This window comes from Petaurus breviceps, unplaced genomic scaffold (assembly GCF_028583685.1).
Source record: "Petaurus breviceps papuanus isolate PSGF00001 unplaced genomic scaffold, PetGlider_PUasm1.0 138, whole genome shotgun sequence".
Lineage (NCBI taxonomy): Eukaryota > Metazoa > Chordata > Mammalia > Diprotodontia > Petauridae > Petaurus > Petaurus breviceps.
In genome coordinates, this window is record NW_027185694.1 from 24,434,569 (window position 1) to 24,460,754 (window position 26,186).

General features: G+C 40.2%; 1 protein-coding gene across 1 annotated transcript in view; it reads right to left on the reverse strand.

Moving 5' to 3' along the window:
- The window catches only part of LOC138144246 (lipase maturation factor 1-like), a 191,752-nt gene extending 165,989 nt beyond the window's left edge, over positions 1–25,763 (reverse strand). The window contains exons 1-2 of the mRNA XM_069065612.1: positions 25,752–25,763; positions 24,469–24,636 (exon numbers count right to left, since the gene is read on the reverse strand). Coding sequence (XP_068921713.1) covers positions 24,469–24,636; positions 25,752–25,763 — 180 coding nt within the window. The remainder of the gene's footprint in view (positions 1–24,468; positions 24,637–25,751) is intronic.
- Positions 25,764–26,186: the final 423 nt, after the last annotated feature.

The following is a 26,186-nucleotide window of genomic DNA, read 5'->3' on the forward strand; positions in this document are numbered from 1 at the left end:
TATATATATATATATATATATGTATTTATATTTAAACATTTGATTTTAAAACTTTGAATTCCAGATTAATTCCCTTCCTCCCATGTCACCCACCCTTACTGTGAAGATAAGCAATTCAGTAGAGGTTGTACATGTGTAGCTAATGCAAAACATTAACATAGTAGATATATTGTAAAAGACTGATTATATTTCCCTCCCTCCTATTCCACCTCCCACTTGTTCAATTCTCTACTTTGATACCGTCCCTTTTCAAAAGTGGGTGCTTCCAACTTCCCTCCCTCCAGCCTGCCCCCCCTTCCATCATCCTCCCTCTCATACCCTTCCCCCCCACTCTCTTGGAGGGTGAGATACACTATTTAGTGTGTATGTCATTCCTTCCCCGAGCCAAATTCAATGAGAATAAGCTTGACCCATTCCCTTTTGCCTTCCTATTCTTCCCCTCAATTGTAACCATTTTCACTCATATAGAAGATCTATATGAGATAGTTTACCCCATTCTGTCTCTCCCCATCTATTCTCATTATATTCCTCTCTCACCTCTTAATTTCATCTTTTGAGTATCATCCCTTCCTATTAAATTGGTCCTGTGCCCTCTATCTATGTATACCTGTAAACATATATACACACATTCACATATGTATTCATATGTCCATATACCCTCCGATATAGACACACACACACAGACATATTTCTATTCCCTTCCACTATTTTCATACTGAGAAAAGTTTCATCAGTTACAATTATCACTTTTCCATGTAGGAATGTTAATAGTTCAACTTAAATAAGTTCCTTATGATTTCTTTTCCCTGTTTACCTTCTCATGCTTCTCTTGCTTCTTGTATCTGAATGTCAAATTTTCTATTCAACTCTGTTTTTTTCAGCAAGAATGCTTGAAAGTCCTCTATTCCACGGAATGACCATAATTTCCCCTGAAACATGATACTCAGTTTTGCTGGGTAGGTGACTCTTGGTTTTAATCCCAGCTCCTTTGACCTCTGGAATATCACATTCCAAGCCCTTCGATCCCTCAGTGTAGAAGCTGCCAGATCCTGGGTTATCCTGATTGTGTTTCCACAATATTCAAATTGTTTCTTCCTGGATGCTTGTAGTATTCTCTCCTTAATCTGGGAATTCCAGAACCTGGCTATAATATTCCTAGGAGTTTTCTTTTTGGGATCTTTTTCAGGAGGTGATTGGTGGATTCTTTCAACCTCTATTTTGCCCTCTGGTTCTAAAACATTAGGGCAGTTTTCTTTGAGAACTTCCTGGAGGATGATTTCTAGGTTCTTTCTTTGATCATGGCTTTCAGGTAGTCCAATAATTTTTAAATTATCTCTCCTGGATCTATTCTCCATGTCAGTGGTTTTTCCAATGAGATATTTCACATTGCCTTCTATTTTTTCATTTGTTTGGATCTGTTTAACACCATCTTGATTTCTCATAAAGTTACTAGCTTCCATTTGCTCCAATCTAATTCTGAATGAATGATTTTCCTCAGTGAGCTTTTGAGATTCTTTTTCCATCTGGCAAATTTGACTTTTTAAGGCATTCTTTTCCTCATTGCCTTTTTGAGCCTCTTTTGCCATTTGAGTTAGTCTATTTTTTAAGGGATGACTTTCCTCAGTCAGTCTGTTGGCTCTCATTTTGTAATTTTCTTGAATCTTTCTCATTTCTCTTCCCAAATTTTCCTCCACTTCTCTTATCTGCTTCTTAAGGTCCTCTATGGCCTGTAACCAGCTTGTATTTTTCTTAGAAGCTTTTGGTGCAGGAGTTCTGAATTCATTGTCTTCCTCCTGTTCCATGCTTTGCTCCTTTTTGTCCCCAAAATAGGAGTCTAATGTTGGATTGCTTTGCTTGGTTTGCTTCCTTTGCCTGCTTATTTTGCCACTCAATTACTTGACCCCTGGGCTTTTTGCCACACTAGGACTCTTCCACCAGACAGGGGAACTTCATTCCAAATGCTGGGGTTTTCTTAGCTGCTGGAGATATAAGTTGGGTGCCCTCTATGAAGCCTTCACACATTCTGGCAAGCTGGTCACACACCCCAGGACCTCTACCCTAAACTGCAATCCAGATCCAAGCAGGTTAAAGCAAGAGCGATTAACCCTCAGACTAGTCGTTTGGTCCTCCTACACTCTGCAGGCCAGGAGCTGAAGATGCCATGTGGTGGTGGCTGCGCCAAAGCCCTGAGCAGCTTCTTGCCCCGGGGGCAAAAGCCAATGCACTTCCAACTACTGGGTCCCAAAGTCCATACTGTACTGACCTCTCACTTTGTCCTTAGCATCTATGTGTTGATAATTCTGGACTGCCACAGCTGCTGGTGATCTGGAGTCCCTCTAGCTGGTAGTTGGTCAGGCCCACTTTGGGGCTAAAACCTCTGGATAGCACAGGGCTGGGGTCGGCTTCTAGAGCTCTGCACTGGCCGATTCCTGCCTGCTTGCCGGGCTGTCCTCAGCAGGAGGTTAGCTTCTCTGTGTCATTTTGTAGGTTCTGTAGCTACAAAGTTTGTTCAGAGTCCCCTTTTACATGAATTGGAGGTGGTAGGAGCCAGAGCTGCATGGAGGTCCTGTTTCTACTCTATCATCTTGACTCCCTATTTTCATTTCTCTATTTACTTTTTTCTCTACCATTCTTATTTAATGTGAAAATAATTTTTTAGCTCTTCTTCGAGTTCTTACGGGCTTATGTCCAATTCACATTTTTTCTTTGAGGCTTTGCTTGTAGTTGTTTTAATTTCATTATCTTTTTCTGAGTTTGTTTCTTGATATTCCCTGTCACCATTTATGGCCAGGTTCTTTTTTTGTTTGTTTGCTCTTTTTTCTATCTTATTTCTTGATTTGGAATTGTTCCCATGATGGAGGGTGGGGACAGGCACTGTCTCAAGATTCAGTCTTTTTGGCCCTGCTGTTTTCAGAATTCGTTTTGAGGGCATGGAAATTTTTGGTGTTTCCCAGGTGGTGTGATATAGAAGGGTTGTGGTCACTGCTCTTATGTTCTGCACTCTAGTCCTTATCCAGGAAAGATTTCTGATCACTTGAGATTACAATTGATACTGTTATTCAGGGTCCCTGATCCCTTGGGGCCAAAACTGATACTGACCCTTAGGGCTTTTAGTCCCTCTTGACCAAAAATTCTCCTTTCTGACCTTGAGCTATTACCCAGAAGTGGATATCAGCAGTGGAGTTGCCAAAAAGCATCTGCTTCTGCATCCAGTGCTAGCACAGGGGTACCCTGGAATCTTTCTCATCAGTTTCTGGGTATCCTAAAGTCTCTGGCTTGAGAGCTCTTGAAGCTTCTGCTGCTCTTTTCACCAGCACCTAGTTGTTTATCACCTCTTATGTTTCATCCACATGAGCTCTGGGCCACAGGTGTCTCTTCAGCCTTCTGTCTTGTCTTGGACTGGAAGAATGTCTCACTGTGCTCTTTTGTTGGCTCTGTTACTCCAGAATTCGATATGGGATATTATTTTAAAGTTGTTTAGAGTAGAATGTTGGGAGAGCTTGACTGAGTGCCATCTTGACAACTCTAATTGTTAAATAGTTCTTCTTTATACTAAGCTGAAATCTGCCTCCTAGTTACTTCTACCCAATCAAGCAAGCATTTATCAAGCCTCTTTGAGAGTAACCCAAACTGTTAGAGGACAGCAAGTTTATAAATACAAAGACTATACAATTCTTGCCCTCAAGGAGCTTTAGAAATATCTAAAGGGGAATTTGGTATTCATGGATAAGTAAATAAAAGACTTATACAAGACAGATATACAGAAATTTGGCAGGGATTGGAGGGAAGGTGGCATTTGAACTGAAAGTTGTTATGGGTTCCAAGAAGCAGAATTAGGGAGATATAGGGAATTATATAATTCTATAATTAGAATTAGGGTGGTGTACCTTCCCCTCCAGACATGAAAGGGGGGTAGTGTATGAAAAGGCAAGGGAGTGGGAGGTAGAATGTTATATATGGGAAAAAGCAAAACAGGACAGTTTAGCTAAAGGGCGGAATGCTCAACAGAGTAATGTGTAAACAGTCTAGAAAGATTAAGCTGTAGAAAGATCCTGAAAAGCTTTAAATTACAAAAAAAGAGAAGCTTGTATTTTATCCAGTGGTCAAAGGTGAGCCACTAAAACTTTTTCAGCAAAGCAGTGTACAAGGTCATACCTATGCTTTAAGGATTTCAATTTGGCATCTGTATGGAGGGTACATTGTAGGACACTTATAATACAAATCCAGGTGACTGAAAGAATGGCAGTGTCTTCAACAAGAATAATAATTTTTTTCCTGGAAATCAAGAAGAATAAACTGACTCTTCCAAAACAACATCAAAATGACAACCCTTCAAAGATTTGATGGGAGTGACTGTTCTCAACTCTCCTGAATAACCCTCTCCATGTCCTGGCATTGTTTCAAGTTGCCTCACCATTCTCTAGCTAGTCTTCAGTTTCTCAATGTCCTTCCTAAAATGATCTGAAGATAAAGGAATCTTCTAGAACTGAGAATAACAACCCAGATGGGATCATAACACGGCAGAAGAGAGCAGAACAATTACTCACAGCTCCACCTCTTCCCTCTTACTCTGGCCATTTTGGTTCTGGTTGCCGTATCACAGCGTTGACTTATGTTGAACTTGTAGTTCACTGTAGTTGTTCACTTGTTGTTCACAGTCAGATCTTTCCCACATAAACATCTCTCTAGCACATCTTCCCTATTCATGCACTTGCTTAGTGGATTTTTGGAACCCAAGAACAGGACTTTACATTTACCTCAATTAAATTTTCTCCTATTAGAACGACCCCATCATTCCAGCTTATGATTTTTCAAGTATTTGATTCTGGCATCCAATATATTTCTATCCAAGCCCTGTGACATTCACTAAATTGATAGTTTTTCCATTTAGAAGAAATCCTAATCTGGGAAGCTGGACCCAAGTAACTTTTGTGACACTGAAGACCTCATCAGTAGCTTTCATAAAAGAAGATTCAGAGTCCATAATAGGTAAGGAGCCAAGAATGATGGATTGGGGCAAGATATGAGAAGGAAGGGGATAATGATTCTTGATATGACAGTGCATATGCTGTTGAGGGATGCTCTTGATTTATGAGGACAACTCAAGCTCAGCTCTCAGGAATGTCCATAGCTGGAACATGGTGGCCCTCTCTCCATGCTGTTATGCTGATGTCTTTTTTAAAAAGGAGTTGATAGGGACAGCTGGGTGGTACAGTGAATACAGCACTGGCCCTGGAGTCAGAGGGACCTGAGTTCAAAGCTGACCTCAGACACTTGACACTTACTAGTTATGTGACCTTGGGCAAGTCACTTAACCCCCAATTGCTTTGCCTTCCCCCTCCAAAAAATAAATAAATAAACAAATAAAAAGGAGATGATAGCATTTGGAATTGTGGATGGGCTTATTTTCTCATTCACCAGTATCTATCTTCTCAAGTACCTTTTTCTTTATTTCTAAAATATTTTGCTGCTATGTTTTGCCTTTACATCTCAGTCATTCCACCACTACCCCTTGCTAGAATGAACCCTCCCTTGTGACAATGACATGATATAGTGACCCCATCTGATAGTGTATATGTCATTTTACTTCAGGTACATTTCAGAACTAATAATGGGAGGGGCGGCCAGGTGGCTCAGCGAGTAAGAGCACCGGCCCCAGTGGGATTGAATCCCGGGCTCAGATACTTAGCAACACACCCAGAAATAACTGGCCATGTAACCTTGAGCAAGTTACTTAACCCCAATTGCTTATTAAAAAAAAAGAACTAATAATAATAAAATAATAATCTATGACTGATTTTATGACTCCAGAGGAAGACACTCATTTTATCCCAGGAAGATTATGCACTTCACTAAAAGGTAGTGGATGATTGGTTGCAGTACACCAAAATCAGGGCAACAAGTTACTAGTCCTTAAAGAAGGGGAAAAAAGAAATGAAGCCATGGGGCAAGTTTTCTTTTCAGAGTTATATGTGCGCATTCACATAAACACACACACACAAGCTTCCTAATATTTAGCATGGAAATTAATTAGCAGGTTTCTTTAGATTTAGGCATTTTTAGTGGGTACATTTTTCTTGGTCGTATATCCCCCCACCCCCCCCCCCTGCCCCCCTTCTTGGCTGCTATTCATATGGATGCTGGCTCTCAGTAAGCAACACAATCCTCCACAGCTGTGGCACAGTAACAGCCTGAATTAATTTGTGTGTGTGTGGCTAGACGGCCAATTTATTTCTATAATCCCTCCTACCAGGGTGGAGGAACCCAGGCTGGGTTGGGGTGTGCATTTCATCATCTGCCCAAGCTCCTACAGCTTAACTCCAGTTGCACTTCCTATGAGTGAGCATATGGCTTTGCTGGTGATTTTATGACTCTCTTCCATGGTGACAGTTAAGCCCCAGATGTGCATTCTAAACAAACATCTGGACCCCAATTTCCTGGGTGGGCATAGAAAGGGCATCACTCAAATCTTCTACTCAGGACAATGTTTCAATACTTGTTGGGGTTTGGAGTCTGCTTTTTATCCATGTCTTCTCGAACTGATTTCTCCACTGGCAATACTAGCTCATGTATTCTTATCCCCCTCCCTTTGGCTTCACAAGTGTTAGCCTTTGGAGGACATTTTTCTTCATTTAACCTTTGTTGTTTTTTTTTTCCTTTTGAGACAGATGAGGAATGGGGGTGATGCCTTCTCCTTGATGTTTCAGAGCCTTACCTACCATGAGGGTGAGGCCTATTTTAGAGTGAGTGAAGCCTGTAGAATTGAATCAGGTCTATGGAGGAAGCTCTTCTATGACTTCCCCTTCTTTCTTAAGTTTCAATATATTTGTCTGGGCAACTATTCCCCTCGCTGTGGGTATTAAATGGATGCTGTTTCGCCACTTTTGGGGGAGAATGGAGACAAAAGTCATGATTTGTTTAGGGGTAGGACTAGATGACTTCTGAAGTTTCTTCTAGCCTTGCCTGGAAATCTATTGTTTTATTATGGGACTAAAGAGAAGCCTGTTTATTGGAGAAATCGTATTACTGTCTTTCCCCATGCTATTTGGAGGTCACAGGAGATCAGAGCTGCAAGGGATCTGATTTTATAGAAAACAGAAAGATTTTTTTATATACATAGAAAACAGAAATGCTCTGTAAGCATACTCAGAATACAGAATGCCAGAAATAGCAGGGAATTTGGTCATCACCTAGTCCAAGTACCCTTCATTTTACAGATGAGGAGAAGGACATAGAGGAAGAAAGGACAAGCCCACGATTACACAGATGGCAAGTGGTATGGTCAGGACACAGTCTAGTCTTTTTTCCCACCAAACCATGTTGCTGCTATTTCTGCTAACTGGGAGTTCTGAGACCATGATGGTGCTAGAAACTCAACTGGAGGGGGAGAAACCTGATGGCATTTCCCCTGACTGTAACTAGAGCGGCTAGCATAGTGGTTGGGAGGACAAGGCCATATTCTCCCCTCTTGGGTTTTCCTTCTGCCTTTCTTCCTAAAAACCTTGCCAAATGGTATAATTTTACAGGTCAGTTCCGGCAGCCAAGAACCGTGTTTGCTAACGCAAGCCGAGATACTCAGAAACATGTGGCTTCGGGATTCTGGGAGCTGGATATATAGTAAGGACGACACCCACAAAGCAGCAGGGCTGGTTTTCATTGTTGTTGATTCCCCCATGGAGGTCAGGCTGGGACCCAGCCATTCCTTAGGCTAGCTACAGTGAGAGAGAGAAGGAAAGGGCACCAGCTCTCCCTCCCTCTTTCCATCTACTCTTTTTGCAAGATTGCTAAAACAGGTGAATGAATGAAGCAACATTTATTAAGCACTGACTAGGTGCCAGGCCCTGTGCCCCTACAAGAACAGTTTTCTTCTCATTTGAGGCCACTGGTTTTATGGGTTTGAGTGCAGAATAGAGTGGATTGGGGACTGAGTTAAAAGTGTAAAAGTCTCTGCTCAATTTTTATTGTTGGCAGCCATGATTTGCATGTCTGGCAGCTTCTTACAATAAATTCCTAATGATGTTGAAAAGTTAAACTATCTATTTCATTTTATTTCTGCTTTGGGGTCAACACTGCTACATACTGTAAATGTTTCAAACCATGTTTTAGGGACAACACTGTCAATTCCAGTTGGATTTATGGTTAGAGTCATGGGTTCTCTAGATTGGAGTTTGGGTTCTAAGTGGAAAGATACTTTGAGAGGGACAGAGGCAACAGTTTACGTCACAGACACAATTAATTAATTCCTCCCCTTTCTTACCACAGGAAGGAGTTCCCTGACCTTTTCCTGCCAGGACACCCAAGAGCAAAACCTATCTCATAGCATAAATTAATTTTTTTCATCGCTGCAGTCATGCCTTACTCCCTTGGACAAGTGGTCTGGAGGATGATGGAATATTTAGAGTGTGCTCAGAGCTGAATTTATCAAAAGTCACTTGTCCCAACTCACTATGGCTCTTGAATACAACCAATATGTTTACCCAAAAGGCAAATCACAGGTCAATTAATTTTATTAAAAAAAATAACAGAAAGGGATTAGAGGGCAACTTGGCTGCCTCGTTTCTATAGAAATAAAGGATAGTTAATGCTGCTGAACTGGACAATAGTAAAGAAATTACCACTACATGGAGCTGTACAGATCTCCCCTCCCTCCTAGGGCCAACAATGGAAGAATGTCACAAATGGGGAAATGCTGTCTCCTGCTCCATATGTAGTAACTGCTGAAAGAGGTGATTCCCCATGGTCCTCTATGCTAGTTAAAATTAAGTACTTGAGAAAAGATCCAAACCCCTGTTTTGATTATTCCTTAACAAAAACCAACTGCTTTATTTTCAATGTTTATTTTCCTACTGACTACTTATTGTGCTCATGTGTTTCCAAGTGGCCACATCCACAAATGTGCCATCAGTAAGACCACTGGCGTTCCCCTTTAAACCTCTTTTCTCAGCAGTCAAAAGTAGTATTAAGGAACATGGTTCTTCCCCTTTCTTCTCCGCCCCCCCCCCCCCAAAAATACACACCAGTGTGGCTTGGCAATGCAGGATCTCATTGCCAAGTTGTGGAAAGATCTGATCCTAGAAGAGCCACCTGGCTCTTTGGCAGAAGCAGTGAGCAGCTGTGCTCAGGCCTCAGGAGCAGTTTGAGCTGGCCATAGGGATCAACTGCTGATGGGGGCTGGTTACTCTGAACTCTTCTGACATTTTCTATTGCCTCACTTTGATCCTGAACAATGCAACCTGGCCACTATACTCTCATTGGGGATAACTTAATGTCCACTAGCCTCAGCAAACCACCACCTTTGGTCATACATTAGAAAATCCTGTTTTGTTCTGATTTTAAATAAGGGAAACTTTTCCTAATGTATCTTAAATGGTTTTCCAGGTCCTTCCTTCACAGTTTTTTTTGAATCAAAGAATGTTTGGTTGGAGACTTCAAGTATCTAGTCAAACCCCAAATTTTACAGATGATGAAATTAAGGTCCAGAGATTGACTTGTCCAGGGGCACACAAGTAATTAGTAACTAAGCCAGAGCTAGACCTCAAGGATATAGTAAATACTTAATGAATGTTTGTTGATTGACTAGTTCAGGCACATACTCCTCTGTACCATGGCACTTACTGAGATTTGCTTTATACTGAGAAATCTTCCAACAAAGTTAGCTTTGTCAATGCTTAAGGCTACTCTAAAAGGAGAAATCTTTGGCTTAGCTTTTGTAGTTTAAGGAGGATTCCAGCCATATCATTTATATTTGTTTTCATTGCCCAATTTCTGACTTATTTCTTAACTCCTTGAAAGCTGGTTTCTGACCTTACCACCCAATGAAAAAAATCTCTCTACCACATGTACAAATATATTTACAGCAGCTCTTTTTTGTGGTGGCAAATAATTGGAAACTGAGGGGATGCCTATCGGTTGGGGAACAGCTAAACAAATTGTGGTATATGAATGTAATGCAATACTATTGTGCTATAAGAAATGATGAGCAGACATACTTCAGAAAAATGTGGAAAGACTTGAATGAACTGATGCTGAATGAAGTGAGTAAAACCAGGGGAACATGGTACACAGTAACAACCACAATGTGTGATGACTAAATTTGAAAGACTTATCTCTTCTTAGAAATCCAAGAATCCAAGACAACTCCAAAGGACTCATGATAGAAAATGCTGCCCACATCCAGAAAAAGAACTATGGAATCTGAATGCAGATTGAAGCATATTATTTGCTCTCTCTCTTTTGTTTTTTTTTTCTTTCTCATGGTTTCTCCCATTGGTTCTAATTTTTCTTTTCAACATGACTTATGTGAAAATAGGTTCAATATGAATGTACATATAGAGCCTATATCAAATTACATGATGTCTTAGGGTAAGAGGAGGGGAGAAATGGGAAGGAAATTTGCAACTCAAAATCTTATGGAAGAGAATGTTGAAAACTAAAAATAAATAAATTTTTAAAAGAAGAAAAAATCCAGATTACCTTTAATTTCTTAACTGCTAAATCCAATGTATTTTATTTTACTTGACCTCTCACCCTACAGTTTCTGATACTGTTAACCAACCCTTCCTCCTCTCATGACTTCCACGACAGTGATTACTCTTGATTCTCCTATCTCTAACCACTCCTCAGCATCCTCTACTGGTTTGCTATATTCCACTCAACTAACCATGGGTACTCCTCAAGCATCTGTCCTAGGCTCTCTTCTCTTGTCTCTCTAAAGGCTCTCTCTTTATGATCTTCTCCTCTCTCCCCACAGCCAATTTCTTGCCTGTCTCCTTTTCTTCTCTGACATTGCCAACACGCTGGTGCAGATCCTTAGCACCTCATGCCTAGACTAATGCAATAGCTTTTGGATTGGTCTCCCTATCTTAAATCTCCTCAATCCAATCCACTCTCCACTCAGCTCTTAAAGGAAACTTCTTAAACCATAGGTCTAACCACATCAGCTCCTCACCTCTCCACCCCTTTATCCCCCAATTACCTATAAGATCAAATATAAAATCCTTTGTTTGACTTTTATAGACCTTCATTACCTGATCCTTTCCTACCTTTCCAGTTTTCTTACACTTTTACTCCCTTCCACATACTCTTCATTCAGTGACTCTGACATCCTTGCTATTGTTCCTCAACCAAGACACTCCTTCTCTTGATCTGCACATATTCACTGGCCGTTCCCCAAAGCTTTAACACTCTCTCTCCTTATTTACTTTTCCTGGCTTCCCTGGCTTTCTTCAAGTCTCAGCTTAAATCTCACCTTCTGCAGGAAGCCTTTCCCCCTCCCCTTTAATGCTAATGTCTTTCTTGAGATTATCTCCAATTTGTTCCATTTATATCTTATTTGTATACAGTTTTTTTGCATGTTGTCTCCTGTATTAGATTGTGAGCTCCTTGATAGCAGGGACTGTTTTTACAATTCTTTGTATCCCCAGCACTTTAACATGATGACTGACACATAGTAGGTGCTTAATAAGTGTGTTTTGATAACTTGATTGGATTTCATTAACTTCTATATGTGAGAAGCTGAATTCCAAATCTGCATTTTCAGCCCCAACCTCTCTCCTAAGCTGTAGTCCTACAGTTCCACCTGGCTACTTGACCTCTCCACCTGAATGTGTCCCATCAGGAACTCAAATTCAACATGTCCAAAAATGGAACTTATACTTTGACTCCTAAACCCATTCCTCCCCTAAACTTTCCTATTTCTACTGAGAGAGCCACCATTCTTGCAGGCAACCAGATTCACAGTCTCAAAGTTGCCCTCAACATTGCCCACTCTCATACTCCACAGAACTTAATCTCACAGTCTCCTCTCAAACATCATTCATTGTCTTTGACCTCTTTGCAGTATTTGAGTCAGCTGAGTAACCTCTTCTTCTAATCACTTATCTTTCTGGGACACCACTTGTTTTTAGTTATCTTCCTACTTCTCCAACCGATTCTCAATCTCCCTTGCTGATTCGTCATACATGTCATGACCACTAATAGCACATGCAACCCAGGGCTCTATTCTGAGTCCTCTTTCTTTTCTCTCTACGTGCATTCTTGGTGGCCTATTCAACTCCCATGGGTTCAATTATCATCTCTATGCATAAGATATCACCCCCTTCTAGAGCTATATATCCTGCCCTAGCCTTTCTCCTGAGTTCTTGTCCCACATCATGAAGTGCCTATTGAGCATTTCCAACTACAATGTCCTTTAGACATCTCAAACTCACCATATCTGAAAAAGAACTCTTCTTTCATCCTACCCCCCTTTAAACTTCCATATTACTATTGAGAACATTATCATCCTTTTAGATCCTCCAGTTCATACCTTCAGTATTATCCTTGACTCCTCAGTCACACTCATTCCATTTATCCAGTCAGTTGCCACATTTTCTTGTTTCTATTCCCATAAAATCTCTCACAGACACTCCCCTCCTCTCCACTCACATGACCATCACCCTGGTTTGGGTTCTCATAATCTCTCTACTGGAAGACTGCAGTAGTCTCTTATTTAATCTACTTGCCTCAAGTTTCTCTCCACTTTGATCCATTCACCACATAGCTGCCAAAGTGATTTTGCTAAAATACAAATCTAATCTTGTCATCCCCCACCTCCCTTAATAAACTCCAGTGCCTCCCTGCTACCTCAAGGATCAAATATAAATTCCTCTGACATCTCTCTTAAAAACCTGGCACCTCTTTTCTTTCCTGTCTTCTTACACATGCTTACCCTCCTTGCACACCCTGGTCCATTCATACGAAGCCTTCTCATTGTTCTGAACACATGACACTCCATCTCCCATCTCTGGCTGTCCCTTACTCAGCTTGGATCCCAATGCAGATGCTGCCACTACTGTTTTTGGGATGCTCACTGTTGCCTATGGAAAGGCCGAAAAATCTGGACTTCCTTTGGCAACAATAGTGGCAGCTTCTGGATTGGGATCCAAGGACGATAAAAGGCACATTTAAGATACTAAATGGGCTTTGAAGAGAGCTACCCATACCTCAGGGGAACTTCTCCAATAAGGCAGAAAAGGGCCACCATCCAAACAGGAGCTATGAGTTTGCCACACGTGTTTATCTTAAGGCTTGGATCCACATTTCTCTGATTCTCATTCTCATTCTCTCTCTCTGTATATATGTATACGTGTATTATCTATATCTATGTATATATATACACATACACACATACTTGTGGGAGATGGTTTCCCAGACTTTTGGAGGGATATTTTTACATTTCAGTCCTTATTATACCTATTCAGTAAGTACTTATTTCTTTGGAAAAGAGGTCAAATCATCTCTTTATAAACCTTGAAGTCCCATATAAATGCTATTTATTATTACTACTAGCTAATTGATAGTAATAAGTTAATTGATATTGGGGAAGTAGCAACTGGTTCATCTATACTGGGGGTATATCAGATGGAGGATGGTAGATTAATAATATTAATTGGAAGTCACAACCTCTCAGGGTTATCCATTCTAGAACCCTGAGGAAAGATGTAGTAACTGCCCTAGGGACTAAATCTGCCACAGTGAGTGAGTTGAGAGTCAGCTCAGGACCTGTACTATACTTATATGTATATATGTGTACGTGTCTTTCCCATAAGAATGTAACCTCTTCGAAGGTAAGGGTCATTTCACTTTTGTCTTTGTATCCCTAGAACTTAGTGTAGTAAGTGCCACATTTAAGTACTTAATGAATCCTTGTTGATTGATTTTGATGAATAACAGTATCTTGTAACAAAAGCTTGTAACTTCTATTTCCATAATATCTCTAACATATTCCCTTACTCTCCACTCACACAACCAACATACTAGTTCAGGGCCTTATCATTTATCACCTGGATTTATTATAACGACTCCAAATGGGTTTCTCTGCATCCAGTCTTTTCTTCTATAATCAACCTTTCTCATATTGCCAAAATAATCTTAAGTCATAAGTCTGAGCATGTCATTCACCTGCTCAAAATTTTTCAGCAGTCCCTAGGATAACATACAAATTCCTGAGTTTGACATTTCAAGTCCTACATAATCTGACGCTCCAACTGGACTTTCCAAGACTTATTTTGCATGACTCTTTTTTTTTTAGATTTTTCTTTTTGCTTTTTGGAGGGGGGAAGGCAGGGCAATTGGGGTTAAGTGACTTGCCCAAGGTCACATGGCTAGTAAGTGTTAAGTGTCTGAGGCTGGATTGAACTCAGGTCCTCCTGACTCCAGGGCCGGTGCTCTATTTACTGTGCCACCCTGTGACTCTTCTTAATGGATACTATATTCAAGATAAACTGATCTCTTCTCTGAACTTGGCATTCCATCTTGTGTATGCCTCTGCAAAGCTACCCTCATCCCTGGAATGTGCCCTTTATTCATCCCTGCTTCTTAGAATCCTTGGCTTCATTCAAGACTCAGCATAAGTATCATGTACGACTACTTGTGTGAAGCCTTTTCTGATCTTCCCAGTTCTAAATACTCTTTTTCCTCAAATTATCTTTTTCCTTACTTTTCTATGTATAATGCCCCTTCTGGGCCAATCCTCCATCTTGTATTTCAACTTTAAAGTTGGTTTGCCAAATAATGGCTGCTACTCTAACAGGTTCTAGGGCAGTCTATGGGCCTACCCTTCTTGCACTAGAAATCACGAGCCCCCATGAATCTCTGACAACAGTTGCTTCAAAATATCTTTCCCACAAACCTGGAGGACACTGTTTCACAAACATATAAAATGTTAATAAGAAGAGTGGACTTCTTTTTTTTCTTTTTTGGAGGGGGTAAGGAAATTGGGGTTAAGTGACTTGCCCAAGGTCACACAGCTAGTAAGTGTGTCAAGTGTCTGAGGTCACATTTGAACTCAGTTCCTTCTCACTCCAGGGCCGGTGCTCTATTCACTGTATCACCTAGCTGCCATGGGCTTCGTTTTAAAGAACAATGGTAGTGAGTCATACTGTAGGCTACATGTGTGGCAAAGGCAACTAACTCATAATTCCCTTAAGTCCTTTCTCTCTTTCTAGAGTCCTCATGGAGCTCCCCTTACATGCAACATCTCTACTAGGCAAGTTGATCAGCTGGGTTTCCAAGACCAGCTCCTCTCTATGGTCTAACTCTCTTCTCTTCTTCCAGGAGTCATTTTCCTTGAAGCTGCTTCTTCCCTTAGGTCATTATCTCTTTGTATCTGCTTGTTTTGAGTGTGTGGAAGTAGGAGGAGTATTCTCTTTTTCACCCTGCACTCAAGTTGGGTAGGCCTGGGTTAGACAGGAATAGGATAGCAGGAAGTGGTATCAGGGGAAGAGATTTTTTTTTATCTTTGCCTCACTACATAGTAATTCTGAATAAGAGAGAATGCTGAGCTAGATGGCTAATGGCAAATTATTTGTGACCCTACTAAAAATTATAAGATTAGGAGATTATGGGGTTTGTTATACATAGAGAGAAATGGGCAATTGCTTATGGGAAAAGATCTTCAGTTAATTAATATTTAATAATTAAACACAATAAATTGGGGTGGGGGCTCAGAGCTAAATTATTAATTAACGAGAAAGGTTACAACTTTAGTAATTAATAAAGATCTTAACATATGCCTAGACTGCCTTAGAATTGGGTAAAGTAAGAATGAGTAACAAGTAACAACCTGATGAGGGAACCACACTCTGTAGGACACACCTGAATGAAGTCACCACCAAAATCCTGCTGCGTTATTTATATATCCCACAGGGCACTTAGTATATTTGCCTGGTGGTATTAATCTTTTCACATGTATTCCTCCCATCTTGCTAATTAGACTGTAAAAAGTTGGAGGCCTGGGTATATATCACATTCATCAGTCAACAACATGAATGTCATCATCACCATAGGCAGCACAACACAGTGGACAGCAAACTGTGAGTTAGACTTAAATTCAAATCCCATCTTTGATCTCTTGTCACTATGGGCAAGTCATATAACTTCTGTGACCCTCAGACAATTCTCTAAGACTATGTATTAAGTGATAGATGGGCCACAATCTGTGGTCTGTTTTGATGGAGGATATTCTCACACTGGTCAAATCACAGCTCTTTGACTTATTTACATCTTATAAATATGTTGTAGAGCCATGGTTATGTCATTTCTTCTTTCTAGACTTCAGTTTATTCCCATTAAATGAAAGGTCAGACAAGATGACCCCTAAAGTCCCTTCTAGCTCTGACCTTTATGACTTTTTATAATATTTTGTAGTACTTTTCAGGTTTCAAAGAAATGTCATATACATGAAATCATTTGAACCTAAGCTTCCCTTCACCTTTGAAAGTACTTGGTGCCATGTCTTGCATACAGTAGGTATTCAGCATGTGTTGGCTGACTGATGGCAACTTCAGTAAAACTACAGATTGGACCTGCACAAGTTGGCGGTATGTAGGGGCCAAAATTAAAAGAGGCTAAACTTCTTTGGGCCGTAGATAGGTTTTTGGTGCCTCACTTTCCAAGTAAAGGTATAATTAATGATTACACTATTTTGCAAATAAACCACATTTTAAAAAGGTAAATTTCAATTAATGTCAATTAATTATACTTATTACTGAAGATTTTTATTTATCATGAAATCGCTCCTCTCAGACTAGAGACAGACTGATGATGGTTGGTTTCTGTGCGTCATGTGACAAACAGGAGAGAGTGTGTAGTGGCAGCCCCCCTGCCAAGCTACATGATAGGCACAATAGTGACTAGTGGAAGGCAGGCTAAGCAGGGCATGGACAAAGCACTCATTACATCTTCACTTTCTTTTACACCCTCTCCATTTTTCATGCGTGACCTGAAGTCCTTCGGCAGGCCACAAGCGGTCCATAGGCCATATGCTGTGCAGACCTGCTACAGATTCGGGTTTTATCACATCATCATCAGGGATTCATCATGAATCACCCTTAAGACTTCAGCACAGACTGCTTACAGTTGCCTGTTTTCCAGCTCCTACACCGCCCCCAACCCACAGAAGGTGTTGATATGGACAGGACTTTAGGAAAGAGGCACAGCAGTCAAAAAGAAGTTCACGCTTTTGCGTTCTTCCTGTTGTGCCTTTTCAGAAACTCCAGACAAAGCCCTGCCCTTGTAGACTAAGAGTAACCTGGAAAAATACAAGTGCTCCCCCAGCCACCATGACTCCAATAACAATTATAAAATGTCTAATAAACTCGGCATATAATGTCAATTCAAATCTTGAAAAGCAAAAATTAAGTGGCATATCAACATTAAAGTTTATTGCTTCCTTTGCAGAGCCGGCCTATTGTCAATAAAAGTCATTCTGAATGAAGAAAACAGCCATAAATACTGAATAAACAAGTTGGAGTTGAAATGCCATAAAGACTCCAGAGCTGTATACTACACTGGACCCCTTTCTCCTTTGCAAACTTCCCCAGCAGACTGAAATAGTCAGTCACTTGCCCAGTATCAATAAAATGCCAATGAAAAGCTAGTTGGATCCCCATATTTACAATCAATATATCATTACACATCTTTATGAAGTGCAGAATTTCCTATTTTTTTTTCCTCCAGCACCATTATGCCTTCTTAAATTGGGCTCTTTCTCTTTCCCCCTGCAGCAAACAGTTGCATTGATCGTTCAGGGTCGTTGGGGTTGCTGGGAAGAATGTCTGGCTGGCTGTTTCAGAAAATCTGAAAGGAAATTGGGCCCCATCTGAATTTGGTTCCAGGTGAGTGGTCAAAAGCAAAGCTTGGAGCTGGGTGCTCGGGAGGTGGCATCAGCAGTGCCAAACTGGTCTACAGATGGAAGGGTTTCTCAAAGGCTAATGGCATATTTATGCACAAAAGAAATAATCTCAGAGAGCTAACAGGGTCTGGAATATAAGAAACTGACATAAGTCTATAAGAACCCACTCCCCAGTAGATAAGTGATTAAAGGACATGAAAGTTCTCAAAAGAAGAAATACAAGTTGTCAATAATCATCTAAAAAGTGATTAAAATCATGAAAAATCAGTAAATTGCAAACTAAAGCAACCATGAATTATTCCCTTGCATGCATTAAATTGATCAAAATGTTAGGGATGTAGAAAAACAGATCAATTCACTTTTGGGAAGGCTATGGATCCCTTTGGAAAGGTTTTTGGTATTGTGCATTTTTAAAAAAAATTCATGCCCTTGACCCACTATTAGTTGTATAGTCCATGGAAGTTACTGACAACAATAAACAACCTATAAGTCTTAAAATATTTATAGCAGACATTATTATAGCAATTAATTGGGAACATCATCCCAATGATCAAGAAATGGCAAAACAAATTGTGGTATGTGAATAAAATGGAAAAGTACTGTGCCAAAAGGATTTCAAAGAAATATAGGAAGACATATGAAGTGACACTGAATGAACAAAATATACACAAAAGAACGATATACACAATTATTGTTACTACATATATAAAAACAACTTTAACAACAGCCAAACAGATAACAAAAAACTATATGACACTGATTTATAATGCACAAATTCTTTCTTCTAATTAATGGAAAAATCATAAAATATAAAGTTGCATTATAATCACTTAGAATCATTTCAATATCTATAGCATGACAGATTCAGATCTGTAAGGGACCTCAGTAGTCATTCATACTAACTTTGTTATTTTATAAATGATCCAACAGAGTCACAGAGAGGGAAAAACACTTGCCCAAGGCCATATGACTACAGATGATAGAGACAGTCTTCTAAACAAAGTTTTTGGACTCTCAATCCAAGGTTTGTTCCATTCTATCTCACAACCATTTTGTTGAACTATTTGGGGGACTTTTATATTGTAAAAATCAATTGGGAATATGCTGGGCATCTGTATTACGTGTTTAAATACATTTACCAATAAAAATAAATAATACCGTGTTTCCCCGATAATAAGACATTGTCTTATTATTTTTTTTGGACAGAAAAACACCAGAGGGCTTATTTTCAGGGGAGGGCTTATTTTAATGAACATTGACAGCAATTTTAATAAACAGGTAAATGTGAACAAAAAAATGTACCTTTATTCAATAAGCAAATCACTGGGGAAGAACAGGATGACGTGCTCACTGCTGCAGCTCTGATTGGATGCAGCTTGGAGCGTGGCGTGTGTTTCACGGGGGGGGGACGGTGCATACAGAGGGTACCGTAATGTAGCGTGTAGCGCAGGGGATTACCTTCACTACAGTAGCAATCTCAATAGGGCTTATTTTCGGGGGAGGGCTCATTTTAGAGGAATCTTACACAGTAAGGGGAGGGCTTATTTTCGGGATAGGTCTTATTATCGGGGAAACATGGTATATAATCCAAACCCCCTAGGGTCAGAAAGGGAAGTGGCTTACCCAAGGTCATATGTTAGCCTTGGCAAAGCCAGTACTAAATGGCTAAGTGGTTAAGGTGATGGACTTACTAATCCTTTGTGTTTTATATTTTTTTTGTCCCTCTTTTTATCAGTTAGGATTCTTTTTACTTTGTTTAATATCTGCTCTGTATAAAGCATGCTTTCAGGTTTAAAGGCATTATGGTATAGTGACTTCAGAAGAAATCTACGCAAGGTTCCTATCTCTACAGAACTGGATCTTTTACAGAGGCTGGGCTCCAGAGTGCTCTGCATGTCTTAATCTTTCTCTGGTCATAAGATGCACACTTGGGAAGGTGAGTTAACACTTTGGGACCACTCATGGACCAATCAAAAAATCTTGAACTCTGTAGGGTAGGACAGAAAAAGAACAATGGAGGCAATGGGAGATCTGGGTCTGGAAGCCAGGTCTGTGGCCTAGACAGTCTAGTGCAGAACCTATCACTTAAGATGCAGAGACCCTGGACCATTACCCCAGACCATCTCTTAGGGAATATTTGATTTAGGACTTAAATTTGAAGGATAAAAGCTGTAGCCACAATTTGACATGTTCAGGATATTTACAGAAACAGTATCATGATGCAAAACCTCAAAACTGCCACAAAGTCAAAATTGGCAGACCATAAAGAAAGTACTTTTCTTTCATTCTATGTCCTAGTACAAAGAAAGCAAACCATCTGTCAATGGCCAAACAACTAGGGTATAGACAGAGCAGGGCAGGTTCTATCTACCCCCTTTTCACACTGACTTGGAAGACGTAGCTTTCAAAAGATACTTTTAATCTGTGTTCTTTTCATGTAGACTTTGGAGACTTTAAGTTGAACTTAAAATGCTATCATCCAAATGAAACGCTATTCTCTACTCAACTACTGCTCCCACTTCCTACCCCTCTGGGGAGATCTTGGTAGTCCCTAAAGAAGTCTCAGGAAGTGATTCCAGGCAAGGGCCTCTACCCAAAAGAGGCCAAAGACAAAAAGAAAGATCCCATATGGATCAAGCTATTCATGGCTGTGTTTTTTGTGGAAGTAAACAAACTAGAAATAAAGTGAGTGCCCATTAAATGGGAATGGTTACACAAATTGTTGTTGATTTAGAAATGAAACAAAGAAATAATAATACCATAAGAAATAATGACTACAAGAAATCTGGAGAGACATTTGTAAGTCTCATATAATATAGAATGAAGAAGTCAAATACAGGAGAACAATATACAATTATTATAATAATGTAAAGGAAGACAGCATAGAATTGTAAATTCAGATTAACTGCAAAAACTGATCTTGGCTCTCGAAAACCTTGCTTCCTCAATCTAGTTTGTGCCATGGGCCCCTGTGGTAGTCTAGTGGAGCCTATGGACCCCTTCTCAGAATCACGTTTTTAAACGTATAAAGTAAAATACTTTGGATTATTAAGAAAACCAATTATATTGAAATACAGTTATCAAAATACTTTCTACAAACAAGTTCATGGATTCCCAGGTTAAGTACTCCTGAAGTAAAGATATTGAGGAACTGAAAGTGCAAAATGTCATAATATACTGTCATTTTGTAGTCTGGTTTGGGTTAGAGTAGAGTTCAGTGAGGGTAGAACATAGATAGATAAACAAATGGTGAAAAACTGAAAGGATCATGGTAGATCCAGAGGACATTGTAGATGACCTACTTCAACCACTTCATTTTATAGATGAGGAGGCTGAGGCCCAGGGAGGTCAAGTTGTTTATCCAAAGACACACAGGTAGTAAATGTTATAGGTAGGGTTTGTACCTAGGTACTCTGCCTCCAGACCTGATGTTCTTTCCATTATTCTATCACATCAATAAAACAAGAAATGAATAAAACTTCCCCTATAACTTTCCTCTCCTCTGCTTCCCCTACTCTCACCAAAGCAGATATCACAGGAGAAGGAAATACAAACAAAATGTGAATTTTCCCCACAACTCTGTAGTAGCCTTTACCAGATTTCTCAAAGTGCTGAATAATGCATAATAGCATATATCCTTAGAGGACAATTGTTTAAATAAGTTTGTTCAAATGTACCTCAGTGAAAGCAAAAGGAGCCATGAATTTAGAATCAGAAGATCCTGGCTCTCTGCCTCAGTTGAGTAAAAACAAATCATGTTTTTTCTTTCTTAGCCTCAGTTTTCTCTTCTATAAAATGGGGATTGCAAAAGGGGGCACTTGTTAGAAAAGCACTTTGTAAACAGTGAGCCCTATCAAAATGTAAGTTAATTATACATATTCTAATGATTTTAAAGTAGTGAAACCCTCTTCTTGAGTAAAAAAAAATTGTTACCCCTCTCAGGAGAAGGTAACAAATTATTAGCTAATTAACAAGTTATTTAGTTTAAATAACCCATGTTAATGATTTTAGCTTATATTTTATTCAATAAAATTAAAAATGTATTTCATCAAAGTGTATTTTATAACAACACAAAAATCTTGAAATACTAAAAATAATTAAAGGGGTCTTTGAGTTTATGGAGCCTAACTTGTTCATTATGCAGATGGGAAAAGATAGGACCAGAGAAGTCAAATGATTTGCCCAGTGTCCCACAGGTATTAAGAGGAAGAGCCAAGATTTAAATTCAGATTCTCTAGGCTCTAAATCATACTCTTTCTGTGGCCTTCCAAAGGTAAAAGCAAAACATATTTCAGGGGCTCCCATACCTCCCAGTCATAGTCTTAAGTTCCCCAACCCCCGCCTCGGGACACATTCCTTACACGGGACCAGGAGTAGACACAAGGCATGGAGTTGTTTTCCTTCTCCCAATTGTAGGATTGAATGGAGCCTCAGCTGGGCACTCCTGCATCTCCCAGCCCCACAACATGGTGGTGGGATAGAAACAGAGGGGGCCAAAGTGTATGGTTGTCAGGGAGTTCCTTTAGGCCCTCATCCTCCTGCCCCATCTACAGTACAGTAGCCTAGTAGGGATCTTTCTGGTGAAGAGTCCTTGGCTCTAACCCCCTGCAGGACGGGCCTCTGAAGAAAGTGCCAGGAAAGGAAGATGACACCCAAGACCCTAGATCCAACAACCCCCCAGAATCCAGTGATGACATGTTCCCCCTTCAAAGTCACCTTGCCCCGCCCCAATCATGTTTAGTTGTTGCTTTCCTGGGTTTCTCTTTCCAGGTATCTGATGATGTGTCCTACAATTGATAACTGTGACTTACACTCAAGAAAAACTACCCATTCATTTTTTGTACCTAATATAAAAACTTTTGTCAATTTATTTTAAAAAGTATTCTTCAATAAGAGTATTACAATCAAGAATACAGAGTTAATTTCTTGACAAAACCTTTTAGCTTTATCCACAAGTTCTACTGTATTTATAACCTACTGCAGGCAGCAGACGCCAGGCATAATAATAGCAATAAACAGATGAAAACAACTGGAATAAATGACATAACACAATGTCCCTAACATTAATCTATCCCATTCCTTCATAGGACTATGTGCCTCATAAATAAGCTCATTGGCTATTGCTGGTTACAATCCCATCATTTGAAAATCACAGATAGGACAAGAGTGGTATTAAAAATACAGATATATGAGAAAAAATGCTTTTAGAAAGGGGGAACAATGTGACTGCCAGCAAACTGGGCAAATCTGCTTCCCAGTCATAATTACCTGAGTACTTGAAATGTTAAAATCTGCTTTAGCCCAAATCCCTCAAACCATGTAGGGATCACCTGAAGGTCTGGGTTTGGATTACACAGATTGGCTGTCTACACTGTTTGTATTTACCATAAAATTATTCCATAGCATTTGGCCTTTTGTGGGATAGCAGGTCTGGCATTTGTCTCTTACCCTTTGTCTTAACTGCTTCATACAGAAAACCACATTGAGATGGTAATAAATGCTGGAACTCCCCATGAACCAGGGTGAGTGCAAAGAAAAATCAAACCAAGTGCCCGGCAGGGTCTTTGCTTTTCTGCCAGATCAGGGCTGTCCATGGGGTGTGCTATATGTCCTGCTGACAAAGGACAGGATGTGGGATTCCAAAAGAAAAGCCCAAGGAGTGATTGTTCCTGCCTTCCTTCCTTCCCCACCCCCTACACCTCCTGCTGTTTCATTTTAAGGTTAGTGGAAAGAGCTAGTTTCAATAACCTAGAAATGAAATACCTCTATTTCTGAGTCCCCAGGCCATGGTGAAGGAAGAGCCAAGGCTGAGCCTTCCACCTTAGCTTCCCTCCCAGCTCAGGACTCAATACTGATGTGGAGGGCTTGCACTGAGGGATAAAAAAGCAGTATGGTCCCCATGGTACAGGCAGACCTGCTTTCTTCCCCCAATCCCACCCCCATTCCTGAGCTGAGTCTGCCAACCAGGGGGCCAATTAGTGTCAATTATAAGGGGGACCACTGACTGGTAGGAGCTCCACTGACATCAATAACTCACTTCATACAGGTTTCCCCTTCCAACCATCACACAGTGATGACTTTCAGTCGCTAGCAATTTGGGCTGGATTTGAACTGATGACCTAGATGTGAAAGGTCCTGTATCCATTAGTAAATCCCTAGAGGCCTCCCTAACATCAATTTGAATTTTTTATTTCTGAAGTCCTTTTTACAGGGTTCTAGCCAGAGTGCTCAAATCAACTCTAAAGGTTGACTTTCAGGGCTGTGATGTCACCCTGGGCAGCTGCCAGTCTGCAAGGCAATTCTGGAGAAAGTCATTCGCATCCAAGTGCCCAAGGGAGGTACTCCATAGTGACCTGTTCTCTGAAGAAGCACCAGGGGCCTTTAAAAGTTCTGGCCAGACCTTTCTGTAAGGGAATAGGCCCCTCCCTGGGTATAAGTAGGGTAAGAAAGTGCTGAGGATGCTGTTAGGTCACCATTTAGCCAAAAGGTAAGGGAAACAAATATCCAGAAAGAGTTAATTGACCTTCAACTGCAGCTCCTTCATTATCTCCCAGGGAAAAGGCCAACCTTCAGCAGGCTGTGGGTCACTCCTTCCCAATTTTTCACAGAGCTCTAGGGAGATGACTACAAAAAAGGAAATGGAGGCCCACAGAGACAGGAAGGAGCTTGTAAGCCAAATCTATGGCTAAAGTAAGACTTGCCTGTGACTTACCAATCTTTGGTCCCAATAGCAAAGAAATGGGAAAGCTTGTAAAAGTGACAGGCTGCTTTGGTACTTTTTGAAAAAAACTCACCTGGAAGAGGATCTGCACAATTCCATGAATGATACACATACGGCGTCCCAAAAAGACAAAAAATGGCACCACAAGCTCGATGAAATGATTGCTGAAGGTCTCAAACTGGTGAAACCACCATGGTGACTGGTGCAAGTAGTAGGCAATGGGGTTAGGCACAGGCTGTGTCTGTGGAGAAAAGAGTATAAACTGACTGAATCAGCATAACAAAATCTTTTATCCTAAATTGTCATTCACAAAGAAGGAAAAGTCCTGGAATATCAGAGATGACCCCAACCCCTCTCTTGGAGCCTGAGTTCCCCTCATATCATCTAGGTTGGAAGTGTTGTGGTCACTCCTGGGGCTGATCCCACTACTGATCAGCATGGAAGCTTTGATCTGCTCCATTTCCAGTCTGGGTTGGTTCACCCCCTCCTTAGGTATCCTGGTGGCCTCTCATTCTTGGGGGCTCATTATATAATGTTGGACTACATGAGGACACCCGATTGGTTCAGCCCACTGTAGCTCAGGGATTACAAACATGTACCCACTCAGCCCAACCTCCTCATTTTACAGAAGACAAAACTGAGGACTCTTGAGGTGCAGTGGCTTTTTGAACATTTACATAGGGATAGATTTGAATGTAGGCCTTTTTAGATCCAGTGGTATCTCCTCTACCATCTAATCCAACAATCATTTTTGAGCACCTATTATACAGGGTGTCCCAAGAGTCTCAGAGAAATTTTAAGCTAATATAACTTAGATTCTTGGGCCATTTGGTATGTAAATCACTGGTGTTAACAGCATGCTGCATATGTCCTAGAATGTTAGATTTAAAAAAGGGTCACAGGGCTCTAGAGCTGAAAAAGCCTTGAGAGGTCATTTACTCAAATCCCTTCATTTAACAGAAGCATAAACTGAGCCTCAGATACAGGAAAGTGATCTACCCAAGGTCATATATCAAGTTAAGTAACAGAACTGAGCTCAGAGCTTTGGTCCTCTGTCTTCCAATCTAGTTGGTGACCAAAGAATTAAACTGAGTTGTTCAAGTCCTTCCCAGGAATTCTAGACTAACTAATGAGTTACAGTATATATTGCCTGTACTGTCTGTCCTCATTTAAATCAGAACCTTCTAAACTCCAGGTACTAGCTGTTTAATATATATGCCTCCAAAATTTATAATTTAGAGAAGAAAAAATAAATGACTAATTAAATAGCATAACTTTAAATAGTAACAGTTAATATATTATACATCGTTAGGGTTATAGGATTAGTTTATAGCATTTTAAGTAGCACAACGCTACCAACTGTAACATTACACGTATGTGCACACACACACACACACACATGCTTTTTTTCCTTAATACAAATTCAAATTTATTATATTTGTTTTAAAATTCTGACAGCATAAAAGTTGAAAATATCCATTTTAATTGGAGGAGACACAACACATCTTTAAATTATTTGTAGCTAAATCAAAAATACAAACAATACAGGGGAAAATTGCACTGTGCATGGCAATTGACTACAGTTGTACTGCCAAATCCCACAACTATTGTAATTCCTTATTAGCAAAGCTGGAATTAATAAAGCTGTTTCTTTCTATGGGTTTGAGGCTGCTGTAACCCCTAAGGACAAGAGACCGCATCCTTCCTTCCTCTGACACCGGGACAGGAAGAAGCAACCCAAGGGGTCAAGGAGTTCTGCCAAGTCCATTTCAACAAAGAGGTGGGAGGTCA